Source organism: Littorina saxatilis, linkage group LG12 (assembly GCF_037325665.1).
Source record: "Littorina saxatilis isolate snail1 linkage group LG12, US_GU_Lsax_2.0, whole genome shotgun sequence".
Lineage (NCBI taxonomy): Eukaryota > Metazoa > Mollusca > Gastropoda > Littorinimorpha > Littorinidae > Littorina > Littorina saxatilis.
In genome coordinates this window covers 23,393,326-23,408,821 of record NC_090256.1, presented here as the reverse complement: position 1 = coordinate 23,408,821, position 15,496 = coordinate 23,393,326, and the positions used below count along the sequence as shown (strand labels likewise).

Below are 15,496 nucleotides of genomic sequence, written 5' to 3'. Positions count from 1 at the left end.
TGTCGGGCGTGCAAGGGCAGCGGCCACAAGCAGGGCGACCCAACATGTGAACGCCCACATCCCACGTCAGTGTGGGACCCCATCAGCGCGCCCACCGAACCAACCAATGAGGATGGACAGAGTGGCCCCGTGCAGGACTCCCATGCCGATGACGCAAGTGGTGATGGTGAGACGGAAGAGGACGAATGGGAAGATACCCAGACAACCCAGACAACTGACGTCAGCAAGGAATTCCAAGCTTCCACAGACGACACCCCCTCACAAGGGCTGCGCAACTCAAGTCAGACAAACAGGCAACCTCAAAGCAAAAACACAAACATACACTCCTCTGCAAAACACAAACCAAAACAGAAGCAGGGAAAATCAGCGCTCGTAGAAAGAGGTAGGCAATTAACAAAGGAAAGGAACGGCAAGAAACAAACACAACTCGATTTTGACTCTCGCACTCGGTCAAATACCCCCAAGCGGACACGCCAAGAGACAGAGGGGGTATCCCCAACAACAGAAGGCGTGGAGAAACACGCACGGCTTGATGCGAGTGCCAACTAGCGCACGTGCTGTGTAACAAGAACTTGATACTGGACACTAACAATGGCTTGTAACATGAAATTGTTCTCGCTGAATACTCGAGGGTTAAGAACCAAAAGAAAAAGGAAAAGTTTGTTTACGTTTTTCAGAAGCAAAAAGTATGATGTCATTTGTTTGCAAGAGTCGCATATTACTAAAGATGTCAGTGAAGAATGGAGGAGAGAGTGGGGTGGTGATCTGTTTTACAGCGAAAGTACCGTGCATAGCGCGGGACAGGTTATATTATTAAAAAAAGGGTTTGTTTGTGATCATGTAAAGATCGTGTGTGAAACGAAGCGCATTCTTGCAGTGAAGATTCGTAGTGATAACCAAAGTTTGATTATCGCAAATGTTTATGCACCAAACGAGTCTAGAGAGAAAATGACATTTTTTGCAGATGTTTCAGACATGTTAAAAAAGGAAGATGGTGATATAGTGTTGTGTGGAGATTTTAATTGTGTCATGAGTAATGAGCTCGACATAATAAGTGGAGAGAAACATTCAAACGTTGTTGTGAAACAATTTAATGACCTGGTGAATGAATGTGATTTATACGATGTATGGAGAATGCATAATTTAGATAGAAAAGAATTTACATGGTCAAAAAATATTCCATTTGTGGCAAGAAGACTTGACTACGTTTTTAGTAGCTTAAGTGTGTTTGAAAAGATTGTTGATTGACATAATCTCTGTTGCGACGTCGGACCACAGAGGCTGTAGTATTCATATTAAACTATCTGATGTCGTAAGAGGAGAGGGTTATTGGAAATTTAATAATTCTCTGTTGCATGATGTGAGCTTTGTTGATCAAATGAACAAAATGTTTGACACATTTCAACTTGATGATGAAGAGGATTGTCAACTTGGTTGGGAATTATTGAAAATGAGAATCAAGGATTTTTCCCAAAATTTTAGTAAGTTTAAAAGTTTTGAAATTAAAAATGATGTTGCAAAACTGTATGGTGAATTAAATGAGTTGGATAAAACCCTTGGGATCTCCCCTGACTGTATTCAAACGCAAGGTAAACGGCAGAAGGTCAAGCTGCAGTTAGAACTGTTAGAGCAGCGTAAATCTCGTGCAGCACAGGTGCGTGCAAGAGTTAAATGGATCGAGCAGGGTGAAAGGAACACACCTTTTTTTCTTGGGTTAGAAAAGGCGAGAGCAAACGCAAAAATAATGGAAAGTGTAAAAGATGATAACGGACGAATTGTTACAACGCAAGAAGATATTATTCTCGTCCAAAAAACGTATTTTGCTGATTTGTATAAACGGAAAATTGATGAGGGAAACATGAGCTTAAAAATTGACACTTTTTTTGATGAAACAAAGGTTTTAAAAATAAATGATCAGCAGAAAGACAGCTGTGAAGGGGAAGTGGTAGAAGGAGAAGTTTTGTCAGCTCTAAAGCGTATGAATAATGGTTCTGCGCCTGGAATTGATGGATTAACAGTTGAGTTTTATAAGTTTTTTTGGAGGAGCCTAAAAAGGTATATACTTGCGTCTTTTAACTCTGCTTTTAAGAATGGAACTCTATCTAATTCACAGTGTAAAGCGGCAATTACACTGATTCATAAAGGGAAGGATTTATCAAGAAATGATTTAAAGAATTGGAGACCTATTTCACTGACCAATACAGATTATAAGTTATTAGCGAAATGTTTAGCTCTTCGGCTCTCAGATGTTGTAGGGAGTGTTGTGAATGAGGATCAAGTTGGGTATATAAAAGGTAGACGTGTCTCAACCTTATTGCGATTAGTTGATGATGTTTTAGAACATGCAGATTTACATAATAAGCCTGGATTGATGGTGTCAATTGACTTTTTTCATGCATTTGATTGCATCTCCAAAGAGTTTATGTTGAAGATGTTTGAAAAATTTGGTTTTGGAACTGATTTTGTGAAATGGGTTGATGTTTTGATGAAAAACGCAAAAAGTTGTGTAAACTATTGTGGTTGGTTATCTGAATTTTTTAATATTGATTCCGGAATAAGGCAAGGGTGTCCTTTTTCCGCACTTGCCTTCGTATTAGCAGTTGAATTGTTAGCAATCAAAATTCGAGAGGCCAAAAATATAAAGGGTATGTCATTATGGAACAACGGAGATATGAATAAAGTTTTGAAATTATTGTTGTATGCTGATGATGTTACATTGTTTTTGCAAGATGAACATGACATGTTCCAAGCCCTGGCTTTGATTGGTAAATTTTCAGAAATATCAGGTTTGAACATAAATCACCAAAAATCCAAACTAATGTGGTTTGGGTCGCGGAAGAATTGTAGGAATGAGTGTTGCGGTTTTGCATGTACAGACAAAATGAAAATTCTAGGTGTGTATTTCTGTAATTATATGCGTGCGTCAAAAGTGAAAGAGAATTGGGAAGAGAGAGTGAATGTTGCAAAAAGGCTCATCTGCGTGTGGGAGAAAAGGAATTTGAGCATTATTGGTAAAGTCTGTGTATTCAAAACGTTTATTCTGCCGCATTTTGTCTATATAATGCAGGCGCTGATTGTACCAGACGACGTTCTAACTGAAATTAATAGGTTAATGTTTCGCTTCGTGTGGCGCAAAAAAGACTGCAACAGAAAAGCATTTGAAAAGGTGAAAAGAACTGTTTTATGTAACGAAGTAAAGCAAGGTGGATTAAATATGATTGATTTGCGTCAGATGCAGTGTTCCTTTTTGTTAAGCTGGGTTGTGAACCTAACTCTGTCTAATGAAGACCAGAAATGGTCATGGCTCCCAAAAGCACTGTTTTTCCGTTTTGGGAGTCGCTTTGAGTGTTTTTTTGCGAACATTAATAGCAAACCATTTAAAGGATTGGACAGTATTAAATCGGAATTTTGGTCCGCTGTGTTGAAGGCATGGCTTGATAACAATCAAGTCGATAATAATGGTAATTCTGTTTCCGGTTTGTTGTGGAACAACAAAGATATAATTTGTCAAGGAAACCCACTTTTTTTTGCGGATTGGATTAAAAGTGGTATAATGTATGTGAGCGATGTGTGTGAGAATGGACGTTTTTCTACCTATGAAGAAGTGTGTGAAAGAACTGGCTACACTGCAAATAGATTGTTTGAGTACAATGTTGTTCGAATAGCTGTACATCTCCTTTTAAGAAATGTCGATATAAACGATGTAAATTGTTCAGTCTGTGACATTCCGACCTTCTGTGGGAAAAAAGTTAAATCAGTAAAAGAAATTCGAAAGATTCTGGTAGGAAAACAATACAGCCAACCCTGTTCAGAAGGATTTTGGAGAAGAAAATTAGGATTTGAAATTGACGAAAAGAATTGGAACTTAGCAGCCACTGTCACTAGTGAAGTTCGATTACGTGTACTGCATTGGAAAATATTGCAAAACATTTATCCAACTAATATTTTATTGTGTAAAATGAAAGTGAAGGCTGATAAAAACTGTACATATTGTAAGGATGAACTTGATGTATTGGAGCATTTTTTCTTTGAGTGCCCAACAGTGCTCAGGTTTTGGAAATATATTGAAATGTACATTTTAGTAAACATTGGTGAAAGAATTAGGTTGAATGTTACAGATGTGCTTTTTGGTATAAAAAGTAACAGCAAAAATATGAAGAAGATTAATCACATTATTTTAATCGCAAAGATGTGCGTAAGCATTTTTAAAAAAACCGATTCACGATTAACACTGGAAATTATTTTTGGAAATCATGTTGTTTTGAGAGTTCGTTAGTCTGAAGTTTTATTAATTAAAAACAAACTATTGTTTATTTTCTTTGATATAATGTAAAGACAGCCATACATTATGATGCGAATATTGTTTAAAAAAAAGATCAATATATGATGACATATGATCATTTTGATGCTACACATGTTGACACGTATATTTTTTTCACGTATGACTATTTTTAGTCCTTTTGTATAATGTACAAGTTTTTCTGAACCGCATGTAAATGAGAGAGTATGTGTGCAAACAGAAAATACCATGTTTGTTATCTAGTGTTTTATTAATTGAATAAAAAAAAATAAATAAAATAAAAAAAAAAAAAAAAATAAAAAAATAAAAAATAAAAAAAAAAAGAAACAAGCTGGGTTTTTGTTATAACTTAGTTATAGAAATGCATTATCAGGCACAAAAAAAATAAAAGTCTGTTAACGGTAACATAGGCCAAAAAAATAAGGTCGGTAGGTCGGGACTTTTTTTTTAATTTTTTTTTATTTCCCCCAAAACATATTTTTAAGTTATTTTGCCAAAAAACAAAGCCCCCCCCCTTTTTTTTTTTTCAAAATTTATTTTTTTTCAAATTTTTTTATTTTTTTTACCAAATGCCAAACAAAAGTCCAGGGTCGCGCGAAACAATAGGGTCAGTCAGGATACCGTAAACAGAATGATTTTTTTTGGGGGGCCATAGGCATGAAACGTCCAACTTTGAAATTTGGGTGGGGGTATTCAGGTGATAATAACTTTTTTGTTTATCAGCAAAACTCTATAAAACTTTGCTATGTTATGTAAAATGAATGCCCAAACAGACTAGTTAGCAGCATATCTAAAATAAACTGAACACAAAAAAAATTTCTTCTTTGTGTTTGTCACGTGTTCCAAAAAATGGGCGTACAAATTTCAACAAAAATCATGTTGTCACCCCCATAAAAAATTTTACCTTTAAAGATAGCACAATTCTCTTTGCAAATATGAAAAGCTTATTCATTTTCCTTTCATTTGATATATAACTTTCTATATTTCATTTAGAATATGACCCCAGATAGCCACTTGGCAAGTAGGCACCAACAGCACTGTAAAATATGCCCTAAAACCCCCGAACTGGTAAGAGTTAATGGCACAAGGAGCTTCAACAGTCACCATGCAGTTAGATTGGGAAAACCTGTTACAGGTCAAACGATACTTTGTCAAATTTAAGCCATGCAAACCAGCGGCAGGTTTTTTTTTTTACTGACTTCTACATATAGTCGAGCTCTTTGGATTCCGTAAGTTCAAATAAATGTTAATTGCAAATATATTTACAAAACTAAAGTAGAAACTTGACCCGTTAATTTGCTTACAAGTCACTGGCCCTGTGCAGCGATTAGTTCCTTCATTGACGATCACTACTGCGGACAGAGTGACTTTTGCTCTTAAATGGTCCTATCAGAAATGAGGGTTAACAAGAAGAGCAAACGCTCGATCGAGTCACTTTCGCAGTTCTGAATATTATATGAGGCATCAGATGGACAGGAAGAAATTGCTATTCACAACACAATGAGTCACGTTCACATAAAATTTGAGCCCGGTCACTTTTATAGTTTCCGAGAAAAGCCCAACGTTAAGTTGTGTGTTGCCGAACAGAAAAGGCTAGTTATCTCCCTTGTTTTTCTGATAACGTTCGTAAAAGGCTACAGATGTAAATACTTTGATGTAAAGAATAATCCTACAAAGTTTCAATCACATCCGATGAACTTTGTCAAAGATATAAAATGTCTAATTTTTCCTTTGACGCTGACCTGTGACCTTGAAAAAGGTCAAAGGTCAACGAAACCATCGTTAAAGTGTAGAGGTCATTGGAGGTCACGACTAAACAAAATATGAGCCCGATCGCTTTGATAGTTTCCGAGAAAAGTCCAACGTTAAGGTGGTGTCTACGGACGGCCGGCCGGACGGCCGGACAGACTAACACTGACCGATTACAGTCACTTTTTCTCAAGTGACTCAAAAATGACGGTACCAACCGACCTGAAGTGAGGAAGACAGCTCAATCTTGGCTTTTTCTGATGCCTCACGTAACCTCTGCATGGCCATAGGGTCCTTGGTAATATCAATCCCTTGCTGCAACATAAACCACACACTTATTGCTGCTTTCTTTGCCATCCATTTGGTAACATAACACAAATGTGTGGCTAATTCATTTGCACAATAAAGTGTAAAAAAAAAAACAGTCACGAAGAAAAACATTGGTAACCCCAGCTTTTACTTGAGCGACTATCTCACATATGCTGACAACTGTTGAATTACAATTGTGTTTCAAATCATTGGAACATGTTCTATTTTCAAACAGCATTGCTCATCCTCCAAACTTCTTATGACTGAAATGTACACACAAGCAAGACTGACCTCAAAACTGGCATAGGTACTCCTGTCGTTTCCCACTACCTTTCAGTTAACAAACAATCAGCTGACATTATCAACATGATACTAAAAGGGGGTAAATCATACTAAAAGTTGGTGGGAAGATCTTTACAGTGTCGGAATATCGTAACACAGACATATCTTACGTCTTTTTTGAATTCTCCAGCCAGAAAGTTGACAAGATGATTGTCAAAATCTTCTCCTCCGAGAAAAGTGTCGCCATTTGTGGATTTGACCTCGAAAACGCCCTTCTGAATTTCCAAAATGGAAATATCAAAGGTTCCTCCTCCCAGATCAAACACAGCTATGCTGGAAGAGGTAAAAAAAATCTCTCAATGAACACTTCTGAAAAGACCATGCGCAATCAGAAACCTCAAAAGGTAACGAACGTTTCAAAAGTAATTTGGCTGCACATCTGTTTGCATCTAGATTGTAATAAGTACTATTAGCAGGTCACACACATGCACTGCACATAGGATGCCAGAAATGATGTTACAGTATGAAGCACCTTGTCTTCAGACTTTGCTGTCAATCACACTGAAAACTAACGTTCTTACAACAAGAAAGTCAAGAAATGAAAGGGTGGTTGAAAGAACACTCACACTTTATCTTCGGACTTGTCCATGCCATAGGCCAGGGCAGCGGCTGTGGGTTCGTTGATCACACGCAAGACATTCAGACCAGCTATCTGACCAGCATCTTTTGTTGCCTGAAAGCAAAATGATTTGCTTATCAAAAGTCTGTCTCCTTCACTCACACACAAATACAATGACAACCTTTACACTCCTGCACATTTCACTCCCTTTGTGTTACACGACACTTGAGATTGCCACAAGTTCTCAAACGTCGTATAGTTGTGTTCTTTTATTCTACGTCGCCCGTCTTCGCAGCAGCAGAAAACAACTCGTCAAATTGAGTTCGAGGATTTATTTAGCATTCCATACATACAACTGCACATCGTAGCAGAACTCAAAAAGAAGCTTTTTTAACATTCAAATCGCGCTGGCATATATAGTAAATACTCAATCTCGAGAATATTCCAGACCGAACACGATACAACTACATTATACGAGCCGTGCATGGACTAAACTAGCGACATTCTCTCTGACGTATATCAAAAGCGCCGACACACTTAATCCGAACGAACGCCACGAACTCACGACTAAAACAGCATGGTAAACAACTTGTTTTGACAGGACTAGAAAGTTCACCTGCATTCTCGTCCACGCATAAATATTATGTTTACAAAATATAATATCGATACTTTCCCACAAAGTACAAATAAATCAACTACATGCAACACACAAAACCGAACCAAAGCTCAGCAACGGCAGCGTTTCCTAACACTTTGTCTTACAAAATCACTTTTTCAATGCACACACATATAGTCAGATGCGCAGTACACACAGTACAGGCTATTGAACACGTGTAATACATCCAGGCAATTCTTAATGCTATCAACCAGACATATTATGTATATATATTCAGCTAAATGAACACATAACCATACCTGTCTCTGTGAATCGTTGAAGTAAGCAGGTACTGTGACAACAGCATTCTTTACTTTGGTACCAAGGTAGCTCTCTGAGAAACAAGACAAAGCATGATCAAGCTACAGAAAATGTCAGCACACAAAAGAAAGTGCTGCTCCTTCTAAGAAATACTTTCATATAATTTATTGATCTCTGATGTTAACAGTAACTTGAGTAAGAGTTGCATTAAGATGCATTTCCGTGATAGCATTAGCACAAGCATTTTGAGTGCCATTAAAAGGAAGCAGAACATCAACTCAACTCAGATTTGACGATGAGGAACAGGGCAGCTTATGAAGCTCTATAGAATCAATTGAAAAGTAGGCAGTGAAAAAACTCACCTGCTGTTTCTTTCATCTTCATGAGCACAAAGGCACCAATCTGACTAGGAGAGTACATTTTGCCCTGAGCCTCAACCCATGCGTCGCCATTGGAAGCCTTCACAATCTTGTAAGAAACGTTCTTCCTAAAACAGACATCCACACCAAACCTCAGAGTTATGAAATCAAAAGCATACAGCCACCATGAACATCAACCCAGTAATTAAGTTCATTTTGCTTTTGTAAGAAGGACCCCATGAAAAACAAGTTGCTATTACAAGAAATTTGAAGGAAGGTACAGACAAGAGAGGTTTCAGGAATATAAAAATCAAATCAACTACAGTGGAACCTCCCTCTTCAAGACCTTGATTTCATAGATGTTCTGTTCATACAATCATTGCCTCTGTAACTCTACTTCTTTCTTCTTCTTCGTTCATGGGCTTAGACTCCCACGTTCACTCATGTTTTTAGCACAAGTGGATTTTTACGTGTATGACCGTTTTTACCCCGCCATTCAGGCAGCCATACGCCGATTTCGGGGGAGTAACTCTACTTCCATTCTAACATTACCCCCCTCTAAAGATCTGATTTTCAAATGTATTAAAAGGGTGGTGGGGGTGGTGGGTGAGGGTACACTATATGTAACTGGTGTAGGTGTAGCATTGCCACATTGCCCAGCGTCAACTGAGGACACAGTGAAAAGGCACTTTTTTTTCACTTTGAGTGAAAAATAATTGGCATAATTGATGTTTGTGAGTCACATATTATACCGTTCAAAAAAAGAAACGCATAGTTGCTACTTGCCAAATTTGTTTTATTTTTCGAAAAAATTAACAGAAAATCCAATATTTAGATTATTTGTTTGAAATTTGGTATGGACACAGTTGAATGCACACACAGTTCATTTGCATCTTCAAATCAATCAGTCAATCAATACGATTGGGTGCCGAGGCTGTCAAGTCAGTAGGGGGTGTGACTGCCTTGAGCAGCAAGAACTGCCCGGCACCTTCTGGGCATGGACTGGATCAGATGCCGGATATCTTGCTGTGGGATGGTGTCCCACTCCTCCTGAAGTGCCTGCAATAGATCGCGGTGATTTGCCGGCGCTTCTTCTCGCCTGCGCACACGTCTGTCCAATTCATCCCAGAGGTGTTCTATCGGGTTCATGTCTGGCGACATGGATGGCCAAACCACCGGAAGCTACATCTCCGTCAGCATGTCGGTGAATATTACTCGTGTGAGTTTCACTAAAATTTGGTCTGAAAACTTACGGTTGAAATGCAGTTTATAAAACAATAACTTCTGTTTCATTTAAGCCAAAAATCAAAAGAATCGAGCGAGAAATGACTTATTCTCAACGACTATGCTGCGCAAAACTGGACCCGAAAAATGCAAAACTCGGCCGATCAAAAGCCTGAAGAGGTTGCGATCTCGGCTCACTCAAAGTAAAGTGATTTTGAACTAAAATGACCATATCTCAAGAACTACTGCACCGATTTAAATAAAACAAATTGCTATGTGCTCAGAATGTTGATCTCTTTAAAATGATGTGTTTCTTGTCATTCAACCATTAATTTCAAAATTTCATGTCATTGCCAGTCTATGTCCCATGTAATTAGCTACTATCTTTGTCCTCAAATGACGCCCAAAATTTCTCAACTAAAATGACCATATCTCAAGAACTACTGCACCGATTTAAATAAAACAAATTGCTATGTGCTCAGAATTTTGATCTCTGTTAAATGGTGTTTCTTGTCATTCAACAATTAATTTCAAAATGTCATGTGTCATTGCTAGTAGGTGCTCAACGTATCATTATTACACTCACGCATGCTATCTAAATGCGAACGTGGACATCACTCACATATCTTTTTGGACTTCGGGATCCTCAAACTTGCGTCCAATCAGACGTTTTGTGGCGGACAGTGTGTTTTCGGCGTTAGTGACAGCCTGACGTTTGGCAGGCATACCAGCGAGTCGCTCTCCATCCTTGGTAAAGGCAATGACTGATGGTGTGGTGCGTGATCCCTCAGAATTTTCCAGAACTTTGGCCTGTTTTCCCTCCATAATTGCCACACAGGAGTTGGTCGTTCCCAAGTCTATGCCTATCACATGGCCTTTCACTTTGTCTGACCTGAAGCAGAAATGCAATTATTGAGAAGAAAATGTGATGCGATGTAAATTAATTTTTCTTATTAATCTTAATGAACAATATAATCTCTTTGTAATTGTAGCTTGAGACACTGTTTAAATGAAGCACATCCCATTTTGTTTCTGTCATAAGGTACACACCACACATTATCACAATCATTCATGTAGTTAAAACACAAGAAATATTTCTCACTCTAAGCAAAGTTTACAATGTGCATTTTATTTTTAATCACAAACCTAAGTACAAATGCACAAAAAGACACTCAATCAGTGATGTACATTTTTCTAGCAGCCTTTAGGACAATTGTCCTGAAGACTGAAAATCAATAGGACACAGTGTCCTGAGATTGCAATTTCAATAGGACAAAAACACGACTCGTAAAACCGCATTTAAAAAGATTTTTCAGTTTAAATTCTTCCACCTTCCGCGACTGTCATGACTAGATACTAGGATTGAATCACATTTCAAAGTTATTTGAACAGTTGTCGGTTTTTTTTCACTGCCCATCTGTCGACAATGTTTTTCAGGTAGGCATCTGACCGTTCTGCGGGTCCCTCAAGTTTTGCTTTCAGGATCATGTCCTGGGTTTTGACACACAATCGGTTTCTTCGAGCCGTGCACACCAAGTTCTGTGCACTGAATCCTCTCTCAACGATTTATTGCTGAGCCAATGAATGAACTCGAGGCACCATATGGGTTCGGTTTTCTTTTTTTCTTCTTGATCCAACTTGAGGATAAATTAATTCAAAGAATCAGATCCCATATGGTGCCTCGTTCACTCAACAAACTGGTCACACGCAGTGCATACTTTCGCTTGGCAAAACCGAAACCAGCTTTCCTCACGCAGTGTTTACTTTCGCTTGGCAAAACCGAAACAAGCTTTCCTTTTGAAAATTGAACAGTCCGCATGTCCGCTTCATTGTCAAAAACGATCGGACCCTTGACCACTTCTTCTGTAGGTTAATCGGACCTGTGTCCTGCTGGGGTTAAAGCTATAGGTCCTGGGGAAATTGGATCGGTCAGAGACCGGAGACCGACTAAAATGTACATCACTGCTCAATAGCTGTTAGGCCAAAAAAAAAAATAGGTGAGGTTACGGTAACATAGCCAAAAAAAATAGGGTAGGTAGGTAGGCAATCACTTTTTTTTTTTTTTTTACTTTTTTTTCTAATGTGTACAAATTAAACCTACTTGACAGGGAAATAAGTGTGCGACACGGGCGCTTTCGCTTTCATTGCGTTTTTTGCACTCGTTTTTTTTTTTTTTTTTTTTTTTTTGACAAATGTAATAAAAAGTTATAGGATCGGCCCCTAAAAATAGGGTAGGTCGGGTTACCGTAACCACACCTATTTTTTTTTTAGGCCTTACCCATTCACATCATACCAAGGTTGAGAACTGAATCAATTTTACTGAGCCAACTATAATAAAGATTTCATCATCTCAGTCAAAGTCATCTTAATGTCACAGACTCATATATCAGAGAAAATATGTAACTTGCTAATGCTATATATATATATATATATCAATAAATTCATTACCGAAATCTTTTCTGAATCCAGCTCCGCCTCAAAATGGATCCTATCACAACTCCCTGAAAGAGTAATGTATATATATTAATAATGTAATTACACCTTACATCACTTGTAAGTTGTATGGATGATTGATACATACAACAGACATACATTCATTATTACATAAAGACATACATAAGTCAGTCAGTGTAAATACATTGCACATTAATTATTCCATTGAAGATCAGACTACTTCCAGTTCCAGGCCATAAAATGAGAACCAGTTTTAACTTTAAGTACAAAACACATAATATTACAGTTGCCTATCAGGTATCCAACGATAAGCAATGATAAGCAAGCCTATAGTATTATGCAACTTGTGTACATACATCATTACATGTACAGTAACAGTGGTGTGAAAGTTGGAACAATCAGTGAATCAAACAAGATAAGAGCTAGGCCTATACGTCTATTTTGCATCTCTAAAAAAAAACTGCAGCGAAAATGTCGAAACTAACATAGCATAGATCTGTTTCCCTTGTCAAGTGCGGCAAAAACTTGCAACTTGCATATTTTATGTTCTGTGTCTCAAGGTAGATCAAAGTCATGCACACTCCATGTGCGTCGTTGATTCATTGAATTATTATCATTGCCATCATTGCATCAATGATCAAACAAGACTTCTGCCCAACAACAGAATCATGGAATCATGAATAAATGTGCTATATGGTGTATGTTTGTGTCTGCAATACATAATACACGTTTAGTGTCATGACTTTGTGCACATTAAAACTTGCTGGCCAAGGTCTAGCGTGAAAAGCAGACGCAGTTCAGACGGCAGTGGCCCATGCCGACTTTCATTGTTTCAAGGGCAAAGTCGAATGCAAAATGTTATTTACTCACGTTTCTTGGTACTGTAGCCATTGCGCTGGATACTAATCCTCGAATGTCTCTTGAAAATGAAGTACTATATCACTAAATGTTCTTTCTTAACGTTCTTTCTTCAAGAAAAATGAGAAGTGTCCCCTGCACGTGTGATATAAGGCTGCCCGTTTGCGCTTGCGTCAGAATAGATTTCCGGAGAATTTTCCATCAAGGGACTGTACTCCCAACCACTGAGTTATATGATACAACTCAGTGCTCCCAACACCCTTTTGTTTCATTTTGATACTGTTGAGTGTTGTTCGGGAGTTAAGCTGAAGGCATCTCGTTCGCAGCTAAAATAATGATGAGATCTTAATATCAAAACGATATCGCTGTAAGAGAGAGAGCGAGAGAGAGAGAGAGAGAGAGAGAGATTCAAGGGACACAACTATGTGCTTTAGCCATGATGAAAACGGTTCGCTCCCTTCCATTGTACACTGAATGCACTGAACTTGCTGTTCTGCTTGCATGCAATATCATTATTTATCCCCGAGTACGCAGTAGGAGGGTCCTGCAGACTTTAATTGTGTGTCTGTCTGTTCGTCTCGGCTTAACAGCTTATTGCTGGGAAACTACTGGGCGCAGTTCGTTCAAAAGTTGATACACTAACTTGATAATATGTCCGATTGATCCGGATTCGATTCCCGGCATGGGCGGTCTAATTTTTTTTTTTTTTTTAATTCTTGTTTACTATTGTTTATTATGAACGTTTTAATGTTTTATTTTACTCTAATAATTTTTTTGATTGTGTAAAATAAATAATTTTTTTTTTTTAAATCCACGTGCACAAGACAAAAACTTTCATACTGGGGGAGCGAGCCAGTCTGGAGAGTAGGCCCTACTCGGGTCCAGCGCCAGCGTTTTTTATTATATTTAGTCAAGTTTTGACTAAATATTTTAACATCGAGGGGGAATCGAAACGAGGGTATGGTGTATGTGCGTGTGTCTGTGTGTGTGTCTGTGTGTGTGTGTAGAGCGATTCAGACTAAACTACTGGACCGATCTTTATGAAATTTGACATGAGAGTTCCTGGGTATGAAATCCCCGAACGTTTTTTTCATTTTTTTGATAAATGTCTTTGATGACGTCATATCCGGCTTTTCGTGAAAGTTGAGGCGGCACTGTCACGCCCTCATTTTTCAACCAAATTGGTTGAAATTTTGGTCAAGTACTCTTCGACGAAGCCCGGGGTTCGGTATTGCATTTCAGCTTGGTGGCTTAAAAATTAATTAATGACTTTGGTCATTAAAAATCTGAAAATTGTACAAACAAAAAAAAATTTATAAAACGATCCAAATTTACGTTTATCTTATTTTCCATTATTTGCTGATTCCAAAAACATATAAATATGTTATATTCGGATTAAAAACAAGCTCTGAAAATTAAATATATAAAAATTATTATCAAAATTTTTTTTTCGAAATCAATTTAAAAACACTTTCATCTTATTCCTTGTCGGTTCCTGATTCAAAAAACATATAGATATGATATGTTTGGATTAAAAACACGCTCAGAAAGTTAAAACAAAGAGAGGTACAGAAAAGCGTGCTATCCTTCTTAGCGCAACTACTACCCCGCTCTTCTTGTCAATTTCACTGCCTTTGCCATGAGCGGTGGACTGACGATGCTACGAGTATACGGTCTTGCTGAAAAAGGGCAGCTACTTGACTAAATATTGTATTTTCGCCTTACGCGACTTGTTATCATTTTAGTGTCCCATATAGCTATTTGATCAATCAGGACAGATTCTAGGTGACCCAGGCTCATGTTGATATCGCACTTTGATACAAGCCGGCGCCTGTGATATGAACCTAATGATGTCTGCTTTAAATTTTGACTAAATGTTTTAACATAGAGGGGGGAATCGAGACGAGGGTCGTGGTGTATGTGTGTGTGAGTGTGTGTGTGTGTGCGTGTGTGTGTGTGTGTCTGTGTGTGTGTGTAGAGCGATTCAGACTAAACTACTGGACCGATCTTTATGAAATTTAAACATGAAAGTTCCTGGGAATGATATCCCCGGACGTATCTTTTATTTTTTCGATAAATGTCTTTGATGACGTCATATCCGGCATTTTGTAAAAGTTGAGGCGGCACTGTCACACCCTCATTTTTCAATAAAATTGATTAAAATGTTGGAGGCGGCACTGTCACACCCTCATTTTTCAATAAAATTGGTTAAAATTTTGGCAAAGGCGGCAATCTTCGACGAAGGCCGGACTTTGGTATTGCATTTCAGCTTGGAGGCTTAAAATTTAATTAATGACTTTGGTCATTAAAAATCTGAAAATTGTAATTAAAATTATTTTTTTCTAAAACGATCCAAAAATACGTTTATCGTATTCTTCATCATTTTCTGATTCTAAAATCATATAATTATGTTATATTCGGATTAA

At 37.9% G+C, this 15,496-nt stretch overlaps 2 protein-coding genes across 2 annotated transcripts in view; one reads left to right on the top strand and one right to left on the bottom strand.

The window, feature by feature from the left end:
• Positions 1 to 12,033, top strand: part of LOC138981557 (kyphoscoliosis peptidase-like) — a 176,546-nt gene extending 164,513 nt beyond the window's left edge. The window contains exon 5 of the transcript XR_011460659.1: positions 11,761 to 12,033. The gene's annotated coding sequence lies outside the window, so the exon portion shown is untranslated. The remainder of the gene's footprint in view (positions 1 to 11,760) is intronic.
• Positions 1 to 13,251, bottom strand: part of LOC138981554 (stress-70 protein, mitochondrial-like) — a 33,098-nt gene extending 19,847 nt beyond the window's left edge. Inside the window, exons 1-8 of the mRNA XM_070354508.1 lie at positions 13,083 to 13,251; positions 12,207 to 12,259; positions 10,381 to 10,650; positions 8,538 to 8,662; positions 8,175 to 8,248; positions 7,267 to 7,373; positions 6,811 to 6,973; positions 6,272 to 6,364 (exon numbers count right to left, since the gene is read on the bottom strand). Of these exons, the coding sequence (XP_070210609.1) occupies positions 6,272 to 6,364; positions 6,811 to 6,973; positions 7,267 to 7,373; positions 8,175 to 8,248; positions 8,538 to 8,662; positions 10,381 to 10,650; positions 12,207 to 12,259; positions 13,083 to 13,103 (906 nt within the window). The 5' untranslated portion in view covers positions 13,104 to 13,251. The remainder of the gene's footprint in view (positions 1 to 6,271; positions 6,365 to 6,810; positions 6,974 to 7,266; positions 7,374 to 8,174; positions 8,249 to 8,537; positions 8,663 to 10,380; positions 10,651 to 12,206; positions 12,260 to 13,082) is intronic.
• Positions 13,252 to 15,496: the final 2,245 nt, after the last annotated feature.